Raw genomic sequence first — 18,483 nt, 5'->3', positions numbered from 1 at the left:
CTTTTACTCTTAGGACGGTGTGGCTGGTGCAGAGTGAGAGGCCTCCGCTGCACTCGTGCTGGTAGGGCAGGCTGGGCCCGGCCATGCAGGGTTTTTTGGGCCACAGTGGATTCTGATCTTCAACTTAAACGGGATGAAAGTCATGGACGGGGGTTTCAGCAGTTGGAAGGATACAATTTGGGTGCAGTGCAGAGCGCGGTGCAGGCAGGTCAAGAGGTGCCGTGAGATAGGAGCCCTGTGCAGGCAGGGAGTGCGTGGTGATGTTGGCAAGGGGCTGCTAGATGGAGACTGGAAATACTTAGGAGAGAACTTGATGTTTGGACCAGCACTAGGACAAGAAAAATCCTATTTTAGTTTTTCTGGAGATCACCTGCAAATCTGCAGCAACAGCTAACAGTACTGCTTGCTACTAGTTTTCCTTATTCAAGCACATTCTCTCTGTATGGAAAGATTTGTGTTGGTGAAGAAAGTGCATCTGACTGGGAAATGAACTTGAGTATTGACCCAGAGTAGAGTGGAGTTATGTGGTGGGTTTATTTTTAACCTTAAAGACCTATAGTCACTTTAATAAAACACTCTCACAAGACAGTTTTAATGTTACATAAACCAAGGCTCGTCTAGCTCCAGGGTTCTACAGAAGTGCGTTTAAAGTCTGGGAATCCTACTGAAGCATTCAGAGTGGGAAGGAACATTAGGAGTGCTTTTTGCCCATCTCCTTGTTTGCAGATGAGGAACAGGGCTCAACCTGCCCAAGGTCACGTGAACCTCGTGGCGGTTGGGATTTGTTCCAGAGATCTCACATTCCAGGCAGACCTTCTTTCCATTTAACTCCCGCCCCTTGGTGTCCTCATCTGTAAGATGGGTGACACTCAACCTGCACGTGGCTCTTGGCTCAGTGCTGGCTTACACAGTAAGTGTTTAATGAGGGTTAGCGATCATCACTGGCTGCAGGAGCAAATCTAATCTTGAAATACCAAAGACCCAGACACAAACCCCAGGGACAACTATGGTGTGAACCCAGCAAGTGAGCAAGCAGGGACACTGGGAGACTACAACACCCAAATTTTAGTTCTGGCTCCAGTACCAGCCATGCTGTATGACTTGGTGAAACTTTTCACACAGAAATTAATCTTCCACAGTAAAAGTATGGAGAAATTTCTTCTGGAGGAACTATATTTACAGTAATGTAATGTATGTATATATAATGTAATGTAATGTATACATAATGTAATACACATACAGTAATGTGGGTAGGCACAGCCCAAACGGGAGAAGAGAGACAAGGGCATAGATTAGGTTCTGGCCCGCTGCCAGGATCATCTGGAGGCAGCTCAGCACGACTAACTTGTGCCCCTTGGCCTCTCCCAGGGCCCCAAAATGCTACAGGAGTCAAGGATCAGAGCAGTTAGAAAAAACCATGAGCTTTTTCGTGTTCTGAGGAAGCTGGAGAGTGGGCCTGAGGGAGTGCCAGTGTTCCTTGGCTGGGCGACTGTTTTTCCTTCTCACCTTTATTGCGGAAAAGGTGTCTGACAGGTGTTAGTGACACCAAGGATTTTTCCTGCAGAAACCAGGAGAGCGTGTGCTTTCTACTGGATCAGCCAGGCAGAAGTCAGTCAGCCTAACTTCAAAGCAAACACGAGTGGTCCCACTATTTTAGATGTTTACACTTTCCTGTTCTTAAGTGTTAGAGAAGAAAACCAACCTACTAAAAACTGCCAGGCTGCTGGGGGCAGGGGTGTGCTGGGACCCAGGATGCCCTGCAAGGCAGCGCTGCTCCCTGCTCAACCACTGCTGCTCTCTTAGCTGTGCATTTTGAGCTGGACTGGGGACCAGGTGGTGACTCCCTGAATTTTGAGCCCTGCTCTTAGTGTACCCACCCACGCCCACCGTCTGAGGTCAAAGAGAAAGGGCTGCCCAACACCCAGGTTTTACTGTTTCCACTTTATTGCTCAAGCACGGAACTTGAGGATGGCCTGGGCCTTCAGCAACGTGCAGAGAAGAGGCTGAGGGCGTGGGGACATGACCTGGCTGAGAAGGGAGACCGACAGGAGGGGAAATACTGAAAGGGGGTGCAGAGGGTGGTCACCATGACACCAGAAGACATCATTAGCCACACCATCTAGGGTGAGGAGGGGACAGAGACGTCACGGGCACAGCAGTGGTTCTTCCCACGCCCCTAGCACCCACATGGAGGCCACGTGTTTGGAAATGGACTGGGAGGAGGAGAGGAGGAGGAAAACGGCTGCCCTGGGAGTGTCCCTCTCCACCCTGGTTTCACATCAGACCCCATACCCTACCACTCACCCCGTTCTACCAGCTGAAAAACAGACACAGCAAACAGAGGAAGCAAAATAAATTAAACATTCTGATGAGTGTGCATGTGGATGGACATTCGTTCAGCGTAACGGGGGAAGGGGAAAGGGAAGAGGTGGTGACACCACCTAAAATGATCCCCCACCTCAACCCCCCAGCCTACTCCTTTCCCCCTTCCCCCAAAGCCACCATCCAACCAGATAGAAAAATAAAGGTCTAATTCGCTCAAAATTCTTCAGGTTTTACAAAACTAACAGGGTGGAGTAGGGCAGGGAGCAGGGGAGGCAGGCGGGGGGCCACAGGAGCAGGGCTAGGGGAGGCTATGCTTCCGTCTCCACCTGAGACTGGCTCCCTGCCACACCGTTCTTCTGCTCTTCCTTCACCTCTGTGTCCGCGTGATGGTCTCCCGCAGCTCCTGCTGCCTTGGCCTGCGACAGGGAGAGGGGAAGGAAGGGGATGAATTCCAGCCTCACTGCGCCCAGCCCCTCTGATGAGAAAGGCGACTCTTACTCCATACCCCACGCTTGCCTGCCTGTACCCAATGGACCTGGTGACACACCTGTATCACCCAGCACCCAGACGCCACGTACGGTCTGAACCCACAAACAGTCATCCCCCAAGTCAAAACCATACACATGAATGCCTAACAGAATTACACGGACACAGCAATGCCCTTTCTAGATATGTCCTAAAGATATCCCTGCACATATACAAAATTATGAATTCCTAAGATCATTTATTGCAATACTATTTAGAACTGTACTTGTGCAACATGGTAGCTACCACCATGTGTGGCTACTGACCACTTTAAATATGGCTAGTTCAGGGGCCCGCCCAGTGGCACAGTGGTCAAGTGCGCACGTTCCACTTCTCAGCGGCCCAGGGTTCGCCAGTTTGGATCCCGGGTGCAGAGATGGCACCGCCCGGCAGGCCGTGCTGTGGCAGGCGTCCCACATATAAAATAAAGGAAGATAGGCACAGATGTTACCTTAGGGCCAGGCTTCCTCAGCAAAAAGAGGAGGACTGGCAGTAGTCAGCTCAGGGCTAATCTTCCTCAAAAAAAACCCCAAAAAAATAAAAAAAAGAGGCTAGTTCAAATTGATGTGTTTTAAGTATATAATACACATTGGATTTTGAAGACTTAGTCTGAAAAAAAAACAAACGCACTTTTTAAAAGTTATATGTTGCAATATTTAGATAACTTGGGTCAACTAAGTATTATCAAAATTAATCTTACCTGTTTCTTTTTACCTTTAACATAGCTACTAAAAAATTTCAAATTACACACGTGGTTTGCATCGTATTCCTATTAGATAATGCTGGTTTAGAACACTGAACAACTATTAGGAGACTGGCAAATCAGCTATGACGTAGCCATACAACAGCTTCTATAGAAGCATAAGGAAGAACGTGAAAGCTCTTTTATTTATGTGCTGACGTAAAATAAGCTTCCCGTACAGTATGAAGAAAGCGTGGGCGAGAGGAACAGGTAGAACGTGTTGCCTTTTATTAGGGAAAACGGAGAAGACACAAACGTGTCTGTTTGTGAGTATACAGTGTACTGGAATGATAGCAGGACTGGTAACATCAGTTGCTTCTGGGTGGGAGGGAGACTTTTTACTTCTCTTCCATGCAGTTTGAATTTAACTATGTAAATATATTACCTATTTAAACCCCATGTTTCCAAAAGACACAGAGGGGGCCGGCCCCATGGCCGAGTGGATAAGTTCAGCGGCCCAAGGTTTCGCTGGTTTGGATCCTGGGCGCGGACATGGCACCGCTCATCAAGCCATGCTGAAGCAGCGTCCCACATGCCACAATTAGAAGGACCCACAACTAAAAATACACAACTATGTACTGAGGGGATTTGGGGAGAAAAAGGAAAAATAAAATTTTTAAAGAAAAAAAAAAAAAGGCACAGAGAACATATGTTGGGAAGCACTCAGAGCAATCAGCTCCTGACCCCCAGGGCTTCCAGCCCGGACACAGCAGAACTCCGGCTGCGTCAGGAGGGGTTTTACTGAGGGAACACACATGCTACTGCTCCAGGGACAAGGGCAACTTCTGGTTTCTGGGGTTGGCACAGACAATCACAGCACACCAGCTGGGCTGGGCAGAGGGACAGGGTAATGCCTCTTTTTCTGTCCATTCCGACTGTTCCCTGTCCTGATGCTCACCTTGCTCTCCTCCTCAGCCAGCCTCTCGAACATGTTGGCATACAGCTTCTTCTCCCGCGCAAGCTGCTTGCGGATCCGCTGCTGGCAGATAGCCAGCTGGGCTTTGGCAGCTTTGTTGCTGGGGTAGAGCTGCAGGACCTTCTGGAAGTCAGCCCGTGCCAAGTCAAAGTCATTCACCGCCAGGTGGGCCTCTCCCCGGCGGAAAAGGCCCTTCTCATTGTTGCTGTCCAGTTCCAGGGCCTAAGGGTGTAGGGAGCAAGCAACAGTGAGACCTCAGCTCCTACAGCTTCTCTGGCCCAGACTGGGTTCCAAAGGTAGCCCTCAGCAGGATGAGGCAGAATGGAAATGGGTGGCTCTACCCCAGAAAGAATGAGTCTTGGGGCATTAAATGGAAAGGACCAAGGTCTGGGAAGGAACCTCATGTAGGCCACAGGCAGAGAAGGAAGACAGGTCTTTATAGGAAAGAGAAGAACCTGTGACGACATATCCATTTTCTTTAGAACAAAGCAAGTACGTTAAGAGGAACAGGCTAAGAACCAAGGGGGAGAAAAAGCTGAAGCAGTCCTTCCATCCGGTGTTTCCTTGTGCCTGTGTCAGCTGCCTCCTACCACTAAGGCCAAGTCGCTCGTTGCTCCCATCCCTTGCCTCTGGGCCCTTAATCTCAGAGCCCCCACTAGCCCAGAGTCACTGAGGGCAACTTTCAGACACGCTGGCAGCTCACCCAACCTTGCCTGTGAATGTGGTTCCCGTGCCCTCTTTAAAGGGGCCTCACCTTGTTACAGCTTTCAATGGCAGCTGAGAAGGCCTGTAGTTTCAGATGACACATAGCCAGGTTGAGGTGGGAGGCCAGCCGAAGGGCCTGTGCTTTCTGAACATCCTCATCAGAGAAACTCGACTCGTATTCCAGCCAGGACACGATCTTCTTGTACTGCAGTAAAGCTTGCTTGTATTTGCCTTCCTACAATGAGCGGGAGGCTCAAGCACCCTGCACGGGCTGTCACCCCCCATAGACAGCAGTGACCCTTGGGCACGAGAGAGCCCTGCCTCCCTTGCACACCCCCAGGTAAGATCAGCTAGCTCAGATAAACCAGGTGAAGACTGCAGGTCCCAACCTGTCCATTCTCTGACAGAAAATGACCTCATCAAGGTGAAGGAGGGGCCCAGAAGAACCCTCCCTGGGAGCGTCCTCAGGACCACGGCTGCTGGCTCACCTTGAAGTACACAGTGCCCCGCTCTTTCACTATTGTGCTCTGTTCCAGCTTCTCCTCTGAATTCATCTCCCAAGACTCCTTGGCCTGCCGTACCCCAAGGGAGAAACAAAGTTGTCAGCTACCCGCCCCCAGAGTCACCTATAGGGTGGCACCTGACTTCAGGATAGGGAAGGACTTGACCAAACGCACCTTCTCAAAACTCTTGAGGTGGACTTCATATTTCAGCTCAGCATTTGGTGGGATTTGGAACTTTTCCTTCCCAGCACTGCCAAAAGCATAGCTGTGGGGCAAAAAAGCAGCGCTTAGCCTGCTCCACACCGAAAGGCTTCTTGACTGTTTCCTGGAAAGCACCTCCCCATCCCTTGAGACCTGGTTCAAATGTTTCCTGTTTGGCAAAATCTTCCCTGACCTCTTCACACAATTAGCTGGTCTCTTAGCATCTTCCATATCCTCCTAACAACTCACACTACGCGCTGGGGTGATTACTAATTTAAATGGTATCTCACTGAACAGCAGGCAACTTACAAGGCCGGACCGTCTTTCGGAATTTTCAGCATTGTGTCTGGCACAGAGTACGTATGTTACAATAAATGTCATTAACAACTGGATGAATTAATGGGAGATGAAAATCTTGACGTTGGTAGAAGAGGCAGCAACCATGACTGAAAAGATGAGGCTTTGATCCAAGTAGATGTGGACAGCGGGGGCCACGCTCTTAAATACAATGGAGAGCCCACCGTGGCCCGTCTCTGGTGTGCCCAGAGGCACAGTGAACTCTACTGAGGCTGCGGTGGAGCGAACACACACAAGGCAAAGGATACAAATGGCCAGTTCTATCACTCGCTGTGGACATGGAGATCTCTGACCTTGGTTCATCCACCCACTCCTCACCTGGGCTTGAGGTACACAATGGAATGTTCTCCTTTTTCCATGCGCTGAATGGCTTTCTCCAGCCCACAAGGCAGATCCAGATTCTCCCCCTCACCGACTTCAAAGTGGACCTCCCGCCGGTCAAAGAGCTGGTCCTTATAGTAGCCTTCAAGTGCAACTGGCATGAAAGTACCAGGGGTGTGAGCGGGCAGGCTGCCCTCAGCCTCCCTCTATCACCTCCTCACTTCCTGCCCCCAAGATGCCCTTGTTGTGTTCTCAGACCTGGAGAGATGTTAAGACTATGGTCCAATCCCTCATTTTACAGACAAGAAAATAGGATCACAGAAGGGAAATGACCTTCCCAAAGTCACCCAGGACCTAAGTCTCAGAATCTGAATTGAAACCGCAGACTGTACGTCTCACCTTCCACAAGAGCACCATCGTTGGGCCTGGCATAGCCTTCGCCCCGCGCCCGTATTCTCCGGATGATTCCACCATCTTCTTCTTCTGTCAGGTCCTCTCCCCTAAACTCAAACAACTCCACCTGTGGGACAAAGCGTCAAGCGACACAACTCCTCTCAGCACTAACTTACCAACAGTGAGATACAACTTTTTTCTTCCTCAGCAGAGTCCCTCGTAACTGCCAGACCAGGTCTGACCACGAGGGCAGCCACACTAGGAGCGGACAAAGCGGCACTTTTGCGAAGTTTTTGGGAGCTGCCCTAGTCTCAACTGGGACAGAGGCGGGCAGGACACATGGGTTTCAGTTTATCTCAAGAGATCAATCTATTTACCACCTGCTCCACATAGCAAGGGCATGTTCCAGACAATCCCAATTCAGCTACTTGAAAAGCCCAAGCCGGTGGGCACTGGAAACAACCTGGCCTCTTTCGGTAGCCTTCTGAACACTGTCCCAGTGGCCACTGATTAGGGCTTAACCATTTTAGACTGAACAGTGTCAAGTTCAACCTCCTCAGCAAAGGCTTTCCTCACCCCTTTGACGCTTGGGGGAGCATTTCTCCCCTCCTCTGATCTCGAGAGCACCAATATTCTATACCACCATTTATAATTACACAGATTCTGACTTCTTGACTCCTTTCGGTTAAAATTACGACCCATTTCTTCTGGTCATGGCTCCTGAGATAAACATGCCTCCAGCCCTGCTTCGAGTCTGAGGAGAGCTTCATGGCTGCCTCTTCCCACCTGAAACCTCCACCGTCAGCCCCGTCCTGGCAGCAGCAGGCTATGTGCACAGCAGAGCCAGCTGCCCTCTCCATTTCTCTTCCTGCCCTACGGCCAGGCCCTCAGCCTTGGCTACATTGTCTCCAAGCGGCAGGAAGGGCTGGAGGGCGGCCAGGCCCTGGGCTGAGATAAGGCTGGCTCTTTGCCTTGCTCTCTGTGGCTGGACACTCACCTCAAACACAAGCGTGGCATTGGGGGGTATCTTTGGAGGGCTGCCTGCCGAACCGTACGCATATGCAGGTTTGCAGGTGATGTGGCACACTTCCCCCACCTTCATGGTTGCTACGGCAATGTCCCAGGCTTTGATGACCTCCCCTGTAGGTGCAGAAAGCGAACAGGTCCTCCTTGGCAGGGATCTGACTCTGGGCTCAAACAGTAGCCCTGGAGAAACTTATTGTACCATGCCCAAGGGGAAGCTGGACACTCTTTAGAAACAGGACCAGGAAGGTAGAAAACATGGTTGCAGTAAGTGCTGTCAGGTCTCAGGAAAAAAAAAAAAAAAAATCACTCAACTCTAGAACAAAGGAGTTCAAGAAACAAGGCAGTCCACCCCTGAGGAGGAAGTGAGGTGTTCAGGGAAAGGAGAAAGAGAAACCAACACAGTTAAAAGACAGTGGAAGAAAAAGGAGCAACAGAAAAAAATAGACTGGAATAAATCATTCCTCCTTAAGCTTCTGAGAATATGGTTTCTGCTTTGACAGCTCATACCCTCCTTGAAGCCTATCCTACCACCTACTAACCACGCCTACCTTTTCCCAGGTCAAAGGAGAACTTGTCCTTGCGGTCCACACTGGAGTCGAACTTGGTGCCATCTAACAGCCAGCCAGTGTAGTGTACAAAGACTCGGTCCCCAATCATGGGCATCTCCGTGCCCGTGCCCTCTCGCTTGATGACCTAAAAGGGGAGAAGGTGAGTATCCAGGGATGGGGGCAGAAAAAGGCACCGAAACTGCCTGCGTGCCACTGATGGGAACACAGAGGGACTCTTCTGCCTCCTCGTAAGTAGGTTCAAGGGACCAATCTTCAAATGATTCTGACCTCCTTCTCTTTGAAGTGCAACATGACTTGGTTTGAAAGACCGGAGACAAAAGACCCGAGTTTCAGTTTTTGCTGTATGATCTTGGGTAAGTCACTTCAACTCTCTAGACCTCATTTGTAAAGGAGCGATGATAATCCCTATCAGAGTTGTTGGAAGATTAAATCAGTAAAAGGTTGAATAAAACACTATCAGCAGCAAAGGAAAAAGTGTTTATGCATTGTTTCCTCATTCTTCCTAAATGCCAGTGGTCATCAGATCGGGATCTGGTTTGGAGGTAAGAGGAGGAGAAGAATAAGAGCAATAAAGAAAATAGGAGCAGTGTGAAAGAGGTAAAAGAAAATACCAGGTTACACATGAGCACAGGGGCTCTCAATCAGGCCGCCAACTCTGACTTGCAACATGAGCATTCCTGACTGGTAGGCTAGTCAAGTCCTTTATTTCAAAGCTAGAGTATTTCCCAAGAACGTATAAGCCTCTGCTTCTCTTCTTTAGCATTTATAAAAGATGACTCCACGGGCCACCTGGCAGGTGTGTGGTTACCCTCTAAAGGAAAGCTTGCATGATAGAATGGACCAAGACTTGAGAAGTAGAAAAGTAGAGAGGAAGGAGTGAAGGATAAAAGGGGAAATGACCCTTCCAGAAATAATAATCTCAGAAATCCCCAGGACGCTGGAGAGAGGGGAAGCTGCATGCCCACTGGGACAGCAGCATGAGATTCCAAGATCTGGGGCAAAGCCAGCTGCATTTCTAGACCAGGTAAGGGCTCCCCGAAGTCTTCAGCTTTGCCCAGATCTCACACACTCACACACGTGTGGAGCTGAGCAGTGGGAAGCCAGGACAAGGAGAAACATTGGATGAGGAGAAAGCAAGAAATCCTGCCTCGGGTTTCTCCATCCTGGACTCCACACAACCTGCTCTGGACCACCGCTGGTTGTCCTGACTCAGGTCAAGATGCCCTGCCCCCTGAGTCCTGGACCCCCTTCTTTGCTCCTGTGGCTAATTGTAGTCAGGCGGTTACACTGCAGCAGGCTCCGAAGTAAAGCACCTCCCCCTGGCCCCACAGCCCACACCCCGAAGCCCCAACTCAGGAGGCCCCCGGGGGGGGGCGGCGCAAGATGGGCGGGGAACTACAGGTCCCGGCATGCACCGCTCCGTGGTTTTCCCGGCGCTGGGCGGGGGGAGGCGGGGGACAGCATGGCTAAGCGGGTGACCTAGCTGGGTCCCAGCCTCTAGAAAGGGGGTAACGAGAGGGCGGAGGCCGCCAGAACCTTTCTCACGGCCAGGCAAGGGCGCCAAGTCGCACAAAGGCTTGTGGGCCAGGAAATCACTCTTGTGACCCGCTCCACGTCCTAGCTAATATTTAACTGCCAGGGGTAGGCGCGCTCTCGCACCACCACCGACGAAGGCCGCCCAGGGACTTCCCGGCTGCGGCTGGCAGGGAAGGAGCTGGCAACTTGGCGGGGCCGCGGGGTCGGGGCGAGGTGAGGTGAGGGGGGCGGTGTCGGGGCACGCCGCCCGGGCCCCTGGCCGCAGCTCGCGTGCCCCGCTGGGCCCCGCCCCTCTCGGGCGCACCGCGCACGCCGGATTTGAGGCTGCAGTCCCGGCCCCCTTCCCGGGCCCGCAGGGCTGGGGCGCCGGGGGGCTTCAGCCCAGACCGCGGGCTTCCCAGGGGGCCGGGAAAACGACCATGTGGAGGCCGGCGCACCTAGGCACCCCTCTTAGGAGCGTGTGGCTGCCCTCCCACTCCCGAACAACGCAGCCTGGTCCAGGAAGGCGATGCGACCGGCCGCCGGCTGCGCGACCTAGCCAACTACTGGCCTGGAGGCTGCAGAGGCGGCCGTCTCCGCCCCGTCTCCCGGCCCGGGTGCCCCCATGCTCGGCGGAAGGACGGCTGCGATGGGCACCCGGAGCTCGGCCGCCCCAGCAGGCCCAGGGCTCCCGGCCCGCCCCCCCCCCCCTTACCTTAAGCACGCCTTCGTCTTGCTTGGGGCTGACATCCACTCCCTCGAGGGGCAGCGGCGCCGACTGCGCCCCGCTGTCGGCCGCCTTCATCTCCTCGGCGGTCATCGCCGCTCGGTGCGCCGTGTACTCGGGAGCTGGGCACCGGGCACGAGCCAAGCTCTCTCGGCCGCCGGGCCTATCTGCACGGGGTGCGGGCGGGACGGCGCTGGCGCGGCGGCCGCCGAGCTGCAAACCGGCCGAAAGCTCGAGCACCTCTGCCTCCCGGCGCGCTCGCGGCCCGCGGCGGAGTCGGGCGCGGGAGCGGGAGTAGGTGGGTAATGCGCGGCCGGGGGGAGCGATTGGTCCCACCCCGCCGCGGAGGGAGGGGCTGGGAGGAGCTGGAGCAGGAGCGAGGGACGGAGGGGGTGGGGGTGGAGAACTTTCTAGAGACGGCGGCGGCTAAGCCGGTTCGGGTTCTAGTGCTAAGGGCGCTTATAAGAAAAAAAAATTTTTCTGGTTCATTCCTCCTGCTGGCTGCGTGGCTCCTCTTCCCCCGACTCGTAGGACCCTCGGACTCTAAGGAACCGCCCCCCCGCCCCGCGCGCTCTCCCCGGGCCCTCCCCCGTCCGTTTCCCGGACTAACCGGATTCTACCAGATCCTTCTCGATCCCCCCCATCACTCCAACACGGAGCCTGCCAACTGCCCCAGATCCGCCCTTTATATTGCAGCCCGCAGCGTGGTTTGCTCAGAGCCCTGTGGCCGGATGTGAGCGGCAGCGCGTCCGTCTCCTCGGGACCGGAGACGCGCATTTTTATAAAAGCCGACCGTAAACACAGATGGCATGGCCTCCTTGCCTTTACTGCGCGCGTATATTTAACCAACGGGGCGAGAAAAGGGGGATAGGAATTCGGGCAGTGGCGGGGTCGGGGGGAGTGAGTCTAATAGCAGTTATCCCAGTGCACAGAATTGGGGGAAAGCAACCTTGATTTCCCTAGTTCAGGGAACATGTGGCGCCTTCAGCTCTTTAGAATGCTCGGAGTAGCCGATTTGCAAGAAATGACCCGCTGAGCTAAGGACTCTTAAATGGGGCACGTATTAAAAGGACCTTCCTTTAATACAATTAATAAAACTGCCGTTTCGGTTAATACTTATTCGGTTAGTACCAATTTTTAATTGGTTCAACTCGCGAAAACAGCCGTTCCATTTCGCTAAAGGCCCACGGGAAGGAATGTTTTCTTCTTACTGTTTGGTTGCCAAGTGTTAATGGGCTGCTTGTGGAGCGCAGAGCACCTGTGCGGTAGTTTGACGGTCTGCGCAGCTAGCTATCCAAACAAAAGCCTCTGACAAAAAGACCCTTTCAGAGAGAGTCTTGGTTTTGCTCATCACTTAACCCCAGTTTAGCATAGTGCCTGGTGAGTGGTACCAAATAGTTATTGGCTGCATGAATTTGTATTCCAACAATAAACTTTCTTTGGAGCCCTCACGTTGTACTTGGCGCTATGCTGCTGTACGCAAACTGTCCCGATGGCGGCGGGGGGGGGGGGGTGGGGGGTGGGTAATTCAAAGGGCTGTTAGAGATGAAATTTCAATAGCATAACATAATTTGATAGTTTATTGTAGTCCTTTTTGATGGAACTTGACTGGAAGGGGATGCAGAAGAAATAAAACCGTTAATTCCAGCATTTTACAGTAAATGAGTTTAGCCACAAGTAAGATGTTTCTAAGTCCTGAGACTTAAGGTCGCTAAGATGATGGCGGATACCCTCAGAGGAGATGGACGATTCACTCACTAGGGTTAAATCTATTTCTTTTCTCCACTTCCCTTAGTAGGGTAAGAGGTAGCAGTGCTAAGGCTCTCCAAAACTCCAGCAGACAGGGATGGTGGGTAAGATTCTGGCTTGCTGTTGTGGCAGTTATCTTGCTGTTGGCTTAATGCACCTGCTTATTCTACATGGATGCTAGTTTCTTTCGGTGCTGGGGCCATTGGCTATTATCTAGCAGAACAAGTTGGGATAGAAAAGAAAAGTTCAGGGGCCGCCCCGTGGCCGAGTGGTTAAGTTCGTGTGCTCCACTGTGGCGGCCCAGGGTTTCACGGGTTCAGATCCTGGGCGCAGACATGGCACCGCTCCCCAGGCCACATTGAGGCGGCGTCCCACATGCCACAACTAGAAGGACCTGCAGCTAAGATATACAACTATGTACCGGGGGGGAGTTTGAGGAGGTAAAGCAGAAAAAAAAAAAAGATTGGCCACAGTTGTTAGCTCAGGTGCCAATCTTTAAAAACAAAAGAGAAGTTCACCTTTAGAGTAATGCTTTTCTGCATTTTTTTTCCTTATTGAAAGCAAACTGTGTAGGTCTATGTCTTTTTTTTTTTTTTGAGGAAGATTAGCCCTCAGCTAACATCTGCTGCTAATCCTCCTCTTTTTGCTGAGGAAGCCTGGCCCTGAGCTAACATCCGTGCCCATCTTCCTCTACTTTATATGTGGGATGCCTGCCACAGCATGGCTTGACAGGTGGTGCTAGGTCCACACCTGCGATCCGAACCAGCAAACCCTGGGCCACCGAAGCAGAACGTGCGAACGTAACTGCTGTGCCGCCGGCCCAGCCCATAGGTCTATCTCTTTTAATTCTTGTCAGCACATATTAATTGGGCACTTAGGATGTGCCTGCCATTGCATAAACACACAACTTAATAACAGTAGAAAGAGCAAATGCTATGGAGTAAGCAAGGATTTGGGTTGCCCACGTACTAACTTTGATTCGGGGCGGGTTATAACATTGTCAATCAGTGTAGCTGTGATGGTTAAAAAAGTGGCAAGGTATGTCAGGTTCTAGCACAGTGCCCGCCTTCAAGCAGGTGGTTAATGAATACTGGTCATTAGTCTACTGTGATAAGTGCTGTGGTGGAGACAGGGACAAAGTGCTGAGAATACAGAGGTCTGTAAGAGAGGGAAAAGAGTGGGTGTAAGGGGAGAGGGAGGGACGAGAGGGAAAGGTTTGCCTGCATTCAGTGGATGAGTAGATGAGGAGGCTGGGGGAGGGGAGGGGGCAGTAGGCAGTGGGTTCTTGAATCTCAGCAGGAACTTATTGTTTCTAGAAGTTTTTCTGGTTATTTACATTATATTCTCCTCATAGTAAAACTTGCACATACTAAATGTAGAAAGTGCCCAGATGATTTGTTCTTTCCCTCCTCTTCCTTACCCCTTTCCCAGCCCATTTAAATTAGTATTCCCCTTAAAGGCATTTAACAAGGTAATTATTTTCACAGGTATCGGTTAGTCATTCAAAATCCTTCTGAAATATCCCCCTTTGCTAGAGGAAGAGAGTGCACTTTTTTTAATCATCCACCTGGCTCTGTAGATGCTTCCTGCTGTGGTTAGAAGCTTTAGTATTGCCAAAATGAGCCTCCAGAGCTCGTCTGGTTCACCTCCCAAATGCTAGGCCCATCCTTCAGACGCGAAGACCCCTTTGTTTTTTAAAGTTGCCATTTTGACTTAGTCTGCCAATGCTCTTAAACATTTGAAAAATTATATAATATGAATCATTCCAATGAATGTGAGATGAGTGTGTGTGTCTATACATGTACACACACACACGCACACACACACAGACATTACGTGACATGCAAACATAGTGAACCTTGGGAATATACCAGCAAACCTAAGAATTAGAACACTACCAATATGATTTGTGTCAAAAATGTAATAACAAAAATGTTAAGGACCCTTACATAATTTTTTGCTCCTTTTGGTGTCTATTAACTGAGAAAACACAAATTATACTACTGACCAAAATAGCTACTACACATTTCATAAAACATTTATTTATTTTAGTGATTACAGCTCCATTTTCATACATTTGAAAAATAGTAGCCCTCTGTGAGGTCTCCATGTAATGGAGATCTGCATAGTGTAAAGGGCTCTGGGCTCTGGACTGGGTTTACATGGGTTCAGATCTCAGCTGCATCATTGAACACACCATGGGTCCTTGGGCAAGTTTTATCCACGTCTAAAATGGGAGGGGCTGGCCCCGTGGCCGAGTGGTTAAGTTCTCAAGCTCCCACTGCAGGTGGCCCAGTGTTTCGTTGGTTCGAATCCTGGCCACGGACATGGCACTGCTCATCAAGCCATGCTGAGGTGGCATCCCACATGCCACAACTAGAAGGACCCATAACTAAAAATATGCAAATATGTACCGGGGGGCTTTGGGAGAAAAAGGAAAAATAAAATCTTTTTTTTTTTTTTTTTAAGATTTTATTTTTTTCCTTTTTCTCCCCAAAGCCCCCCGGTACGTAGTTGTGTATTCTTTGTTGTGGGTTCCTCTAGTTGTGGCATGTGGGACGCTGCCTCAGCGTGGTCTGACGAGCAGTGCCATGTCCGCGCCCAGGATTCGAACCGATGAAACACTGGGCCGCCTGCAGCGGAGCGCGCGAACTTAACCACTCGGCCACGGGGCCAGCCCCAGGAAAAATAAAATCTTTAAACAAATAATAATAAAATAAAATCTAATTTCATGCTTCAGATAAATATACGTTTTTGTTTTGCTCTTAGGGGTGATAAAAAGTAGCTATTCATTATTCCATATCTAAGGATGCACTGAAATTTGGCTTTGGCCTTGTTCTTCAGAGGGTCACATAGCAAAATGCCTATTTCAGCATTATTTCCAGCTTCCCCAAACTTGTGTGTGATCAAAGGTCACGTGTTTCTCTAGGTTACTGTCCTATCTAATTAGCATAACTAGAATGAGGATTGTCATTTGGGAAAAATAAAACCTTGCCGTCCGTCATCCTCAGTTGAAAGTAAATGTGTGTTTAATATCATAGATGTCCACTGCAGTGACCACAGGAGCACCCCAACAGCTGTCCTTGCTGAGAAATTAGCAATCGTTGTTCCTTGTGTAATGTCAAACTTCCGTAATTGATCTACTAACATTTTAAAATGTTTAAATTGTATTAATAGTACGTTTATATGAAGGTTTGGGTTTCTTCTTTTATCTCAGAAGTTCATTCTGTGAGTTAATAGACAGCTGTCGTCTAGTCAGATATTGACTTTAATATTTATCCTTTCAGCATTTGGCCAAGATGTGTATCCAGAGCATTTCTGAGTTTAACCCTTCTCGTGGTTCTGCAGGTGGTTTTTAAGTAGCTCTGTCCACAGCTCACTTCCTCCAGGGGAATTATTCTGGCCTTTCCTTGGGCTTACTTCCTCAGGTTTCATTTCCTCCTGGGTTCCTGGGAGCCCTGGAGCGGGTGGTTCCCACAGATTCCTGGATAGACCAGACAGAGAGAGCCTCATACACCTACGGGGAGAAGGGGCATTAATTTTTTTTTAAAGGGCCTCTTGGTTTGCCAGGGGCTTCACTGATCAATTACTTGACACCCCAACTCTTCTGTCTTTCTTTCCCATGGGAAAGTAGGATAGAGGGATGGAGAACATCCCTCCGCCCCTGTGCTCAAGACCGTGCCCGCTGATACTTGCCACCACCACTTTCTACAAATGGCCAGTAAATGGTGTCAAGATATTTTTTGAGCACCTTCTAGGTTCCCGGGTCAGCACTAGGGACTGTGGGGTGCCAAGAGGCCACGACAGAATTACCCTCCCCTTAAGGTGCCGACACAGGGGAGTTAGAGCAAAGCTAAGGGCTAGCTGTGTGGCACTGTTTCAAAGAGCACAATGGCTGAACCTGTTCAGAGGAAAAGTATTCTGGGAAGGCCTCGCAAAGAGCTAGAACTTGGAAAAGATCTTGAAAGATGGATAATAATATTTATTTACTTTTAAAAAAGGTATAACAAATAAATGTTTGGCTTGATAAATTTTTACATATGTGTATACCGGCCTACACCCAGATCAAGATAGAGAACATTCCAGCACTTCAACAGATTCCCTCATGTGCCCTCCCAGGCAATAATCATCCCCAAGAGTAGCCACTGTTCAGACCGCTATCACAATAGAGTAGTTTTGTCTGGTTTCGAACATCATTCCAAAGAAATCCTACAGTGTATACTTTCTTCGACTGGCTTTTTTTGTTCCACATTATGTCTGTGAAATTCATCCATTTGTTGCATATAGGAGTAGTTCATTACCTTTCATTGCTATATAATATCCCATTGTGTGAATATACTGCAATTTACTTGTTCAGTCTATTGTTGACGATATTGGGACTGTTTCCAGTTTTGGGCTATTATGAATAAAGCTTCTATGAACATTCTTATTTGTGACTTTTGGTGGACAAAAATGTTCATTTCAGTTTGGTATATACCTAAGAAATGGAATTGCTGGGTTATGGGTTTCCGTTATGTTTAGCTTTAGTAGATACTGCCAGTTTTCCAAAGTCGTGGTATCAAGTTACACTCCCACCAAGAGTGTGCAAGAGTTCTAGTTGCCTCACATCCTCAGCAAAACGTGGTATTGTCAGGCCTTTTAATTTTAGCCCATTTGAGGGATGTAGTGCTATGTAATTTGTATTTCCTTGATAATTAATGAAGTCAGACACCTATTAATACACTTATTGGCCATCTGGATAGCCTCTTTTGTGAAGTACCCGTTCAAGTCTTTGTCCTGTTTTAAAAGATTGCATTGTGCGACTTTTTGTTTTTCGTTTTTTTTTAAAGATTTTATTTTTTCCTTTTTCTCCCCAAAGCCCCCCGGTACATAGTTGTATATTCTTCGTTGTGGGTCCTTCTAGTTGTGGCATGTGGGATGTTGCCTCAGCGTGGTTTGATGAGCAGTGCCATGTCCGCGCCCAGGATTTGAACCAACGAAACACTGGGCCACCTGCAGTGGAGTGCGCGAACCCAACCACTCGGCCACGGGGCCAGCCCCGCCTTTTTGTTTTTAATTTGTGGAATTTCTTTCTATATTATAGGTAAGATTTGAAAGATATATTGTAATAATCTTTTGGTCTATGGTATGCCGTTTCACGCATTTTTTTGATGAACAGATTTTTAGTTTTAATGAAGTCCAATTTATTAATCCATTTTTTATGATTAGTGATTTTCTTTATTATTATTATTATTTTTTGAGGAAGATTAGCCCTGAGCTAACTGCTGCCAATCCTCCTCTTTTTCTGCTGAGGAAGACTGGCCCTGAGCTAACATCCATGCCTATCTTCCTCTACTTTATATGTGGGATGCCTACCACAGCATGGCATGCCAAGTGGTGCCATGTCCGCACCCGGTCCGCCGAGAAGCAGAACGTGGGAACTTAACCGCTGTGCCACCAGGCCGGCCCCAGTGATTTTCTTTAATAGACTTTATTTTTTAGAGAAGTTTTAGGTTCAAAGCAAAATTCAGCAGAAGGCACAGAGATTTTCCATAGACCCCCTGCTCCCATACTTGCGCAGCCTCCCCCATTATTAGCATCCCTCACCAGAGTGGTACATTTGTTACAATTGGTGAACCTACATTAACACATCATTATCACTCAAAGTCCATAGTTTACATTAGGATTTACTCTTGATGTTGTATACTGTATGGGTTTGGGCAAATTTATAATGACCTGTATCTACCGTTATAGTATCATACAGAGTAGTTTCCTGTCCTAAAAATCCTGTGTTCTGCCTGTTCATCCCTCCCTCCCTGGCAACTTCAGACAAGCACTAACCTTTTTACTGTCACCACAGTTTTGCCTTTTCCGGAATGTCATATGGTTAATCATACAGTGTGTAGCCTTTTCAGACTGGCTTCTTTCAC

The 18,483-nt window shown here is 49.4% G+C and overlaps 1 protein-coding gene across 1 annotated transcript; it reads right to left on the bottom strand.

The window, feature by feature from the left end:
- Window positions 1-1,926: 1,926 nt before the first annotated feature.
- On the bottom strand, window positions 1,927-12,116 carry FKBP4 (FKBP prolyl isomerase 4). Its single transcript, XM_005610838.4, has 11 exons — window positions 11,436-12,116; window positions 10,814-11,038; window positions 8,563-8,707; window positions 7,986-8,128; window positions 6,995-7,115; window positions 6,593-6,749; window positions 5,891-5,981; window positions 5,702-5,785; window positions 5,263-5,448; window positions 4,491-4,730; window positions 1,927-2,741 (listed from the first exon to the last, which is right to left on the bottom strand). The coding sequence occupies exons 2-11, from the start codon at window positions 10,916-10,918 to the stop codon at window positions 2,634-2,636; spliced, it is 1,380 nt and encodes a 459-aa protein (XP_005610895.2). The 5' UTR covers window positions 10,919-11,038; window positions 11,436-12,116; the 3' UTR covers window positions 1,927-2,633.
- Window positions 12,117-18,483: the final 6,367 nt, after the last annotated feature.

This window comes from Equus caballus, chromosome 6 (genome assembly GCF_041296265.1).
Source record: "Equus caballus isolate H_3958 breed thoroughbred chromosome 6, TB-T2T, whole genome shotgun sequence".
NCBI classification, from domain to species: Eukaryota; Metazoa; Chordata; class Mammalia; order Perissodactyla; family Equidae; genus Equus; species Equus caballus.
This window is presented reverse-complemented; position numbering and strand designations above follow the sequence as displayed.

Bases quoted from the DNA above. Each gene is read 5' to 3' on its own strand.
- FKBP4 (XM_005610838.4), bottom strand. From the start codon at position 10,918: ATGACCGCCGAGGAGATGAAGGCGGCCGACAGCGGGGCGCAGTCGGCG. The intron at 6,750-6,994 runs GTGAGACGTACA...CTTTCATGCCAG, and splicing joins CGATGGTGCTCTTGTGGAAG to TTGCACTTGAAGGCTACTAT. The intron at 4,731-5,262 runs GTGAGGCCCCTT...CTACACCCTTAG, and splicing joins CCATTGAAAGCTGTAACAAG to GCCCTGGAACTGGACAGCAA.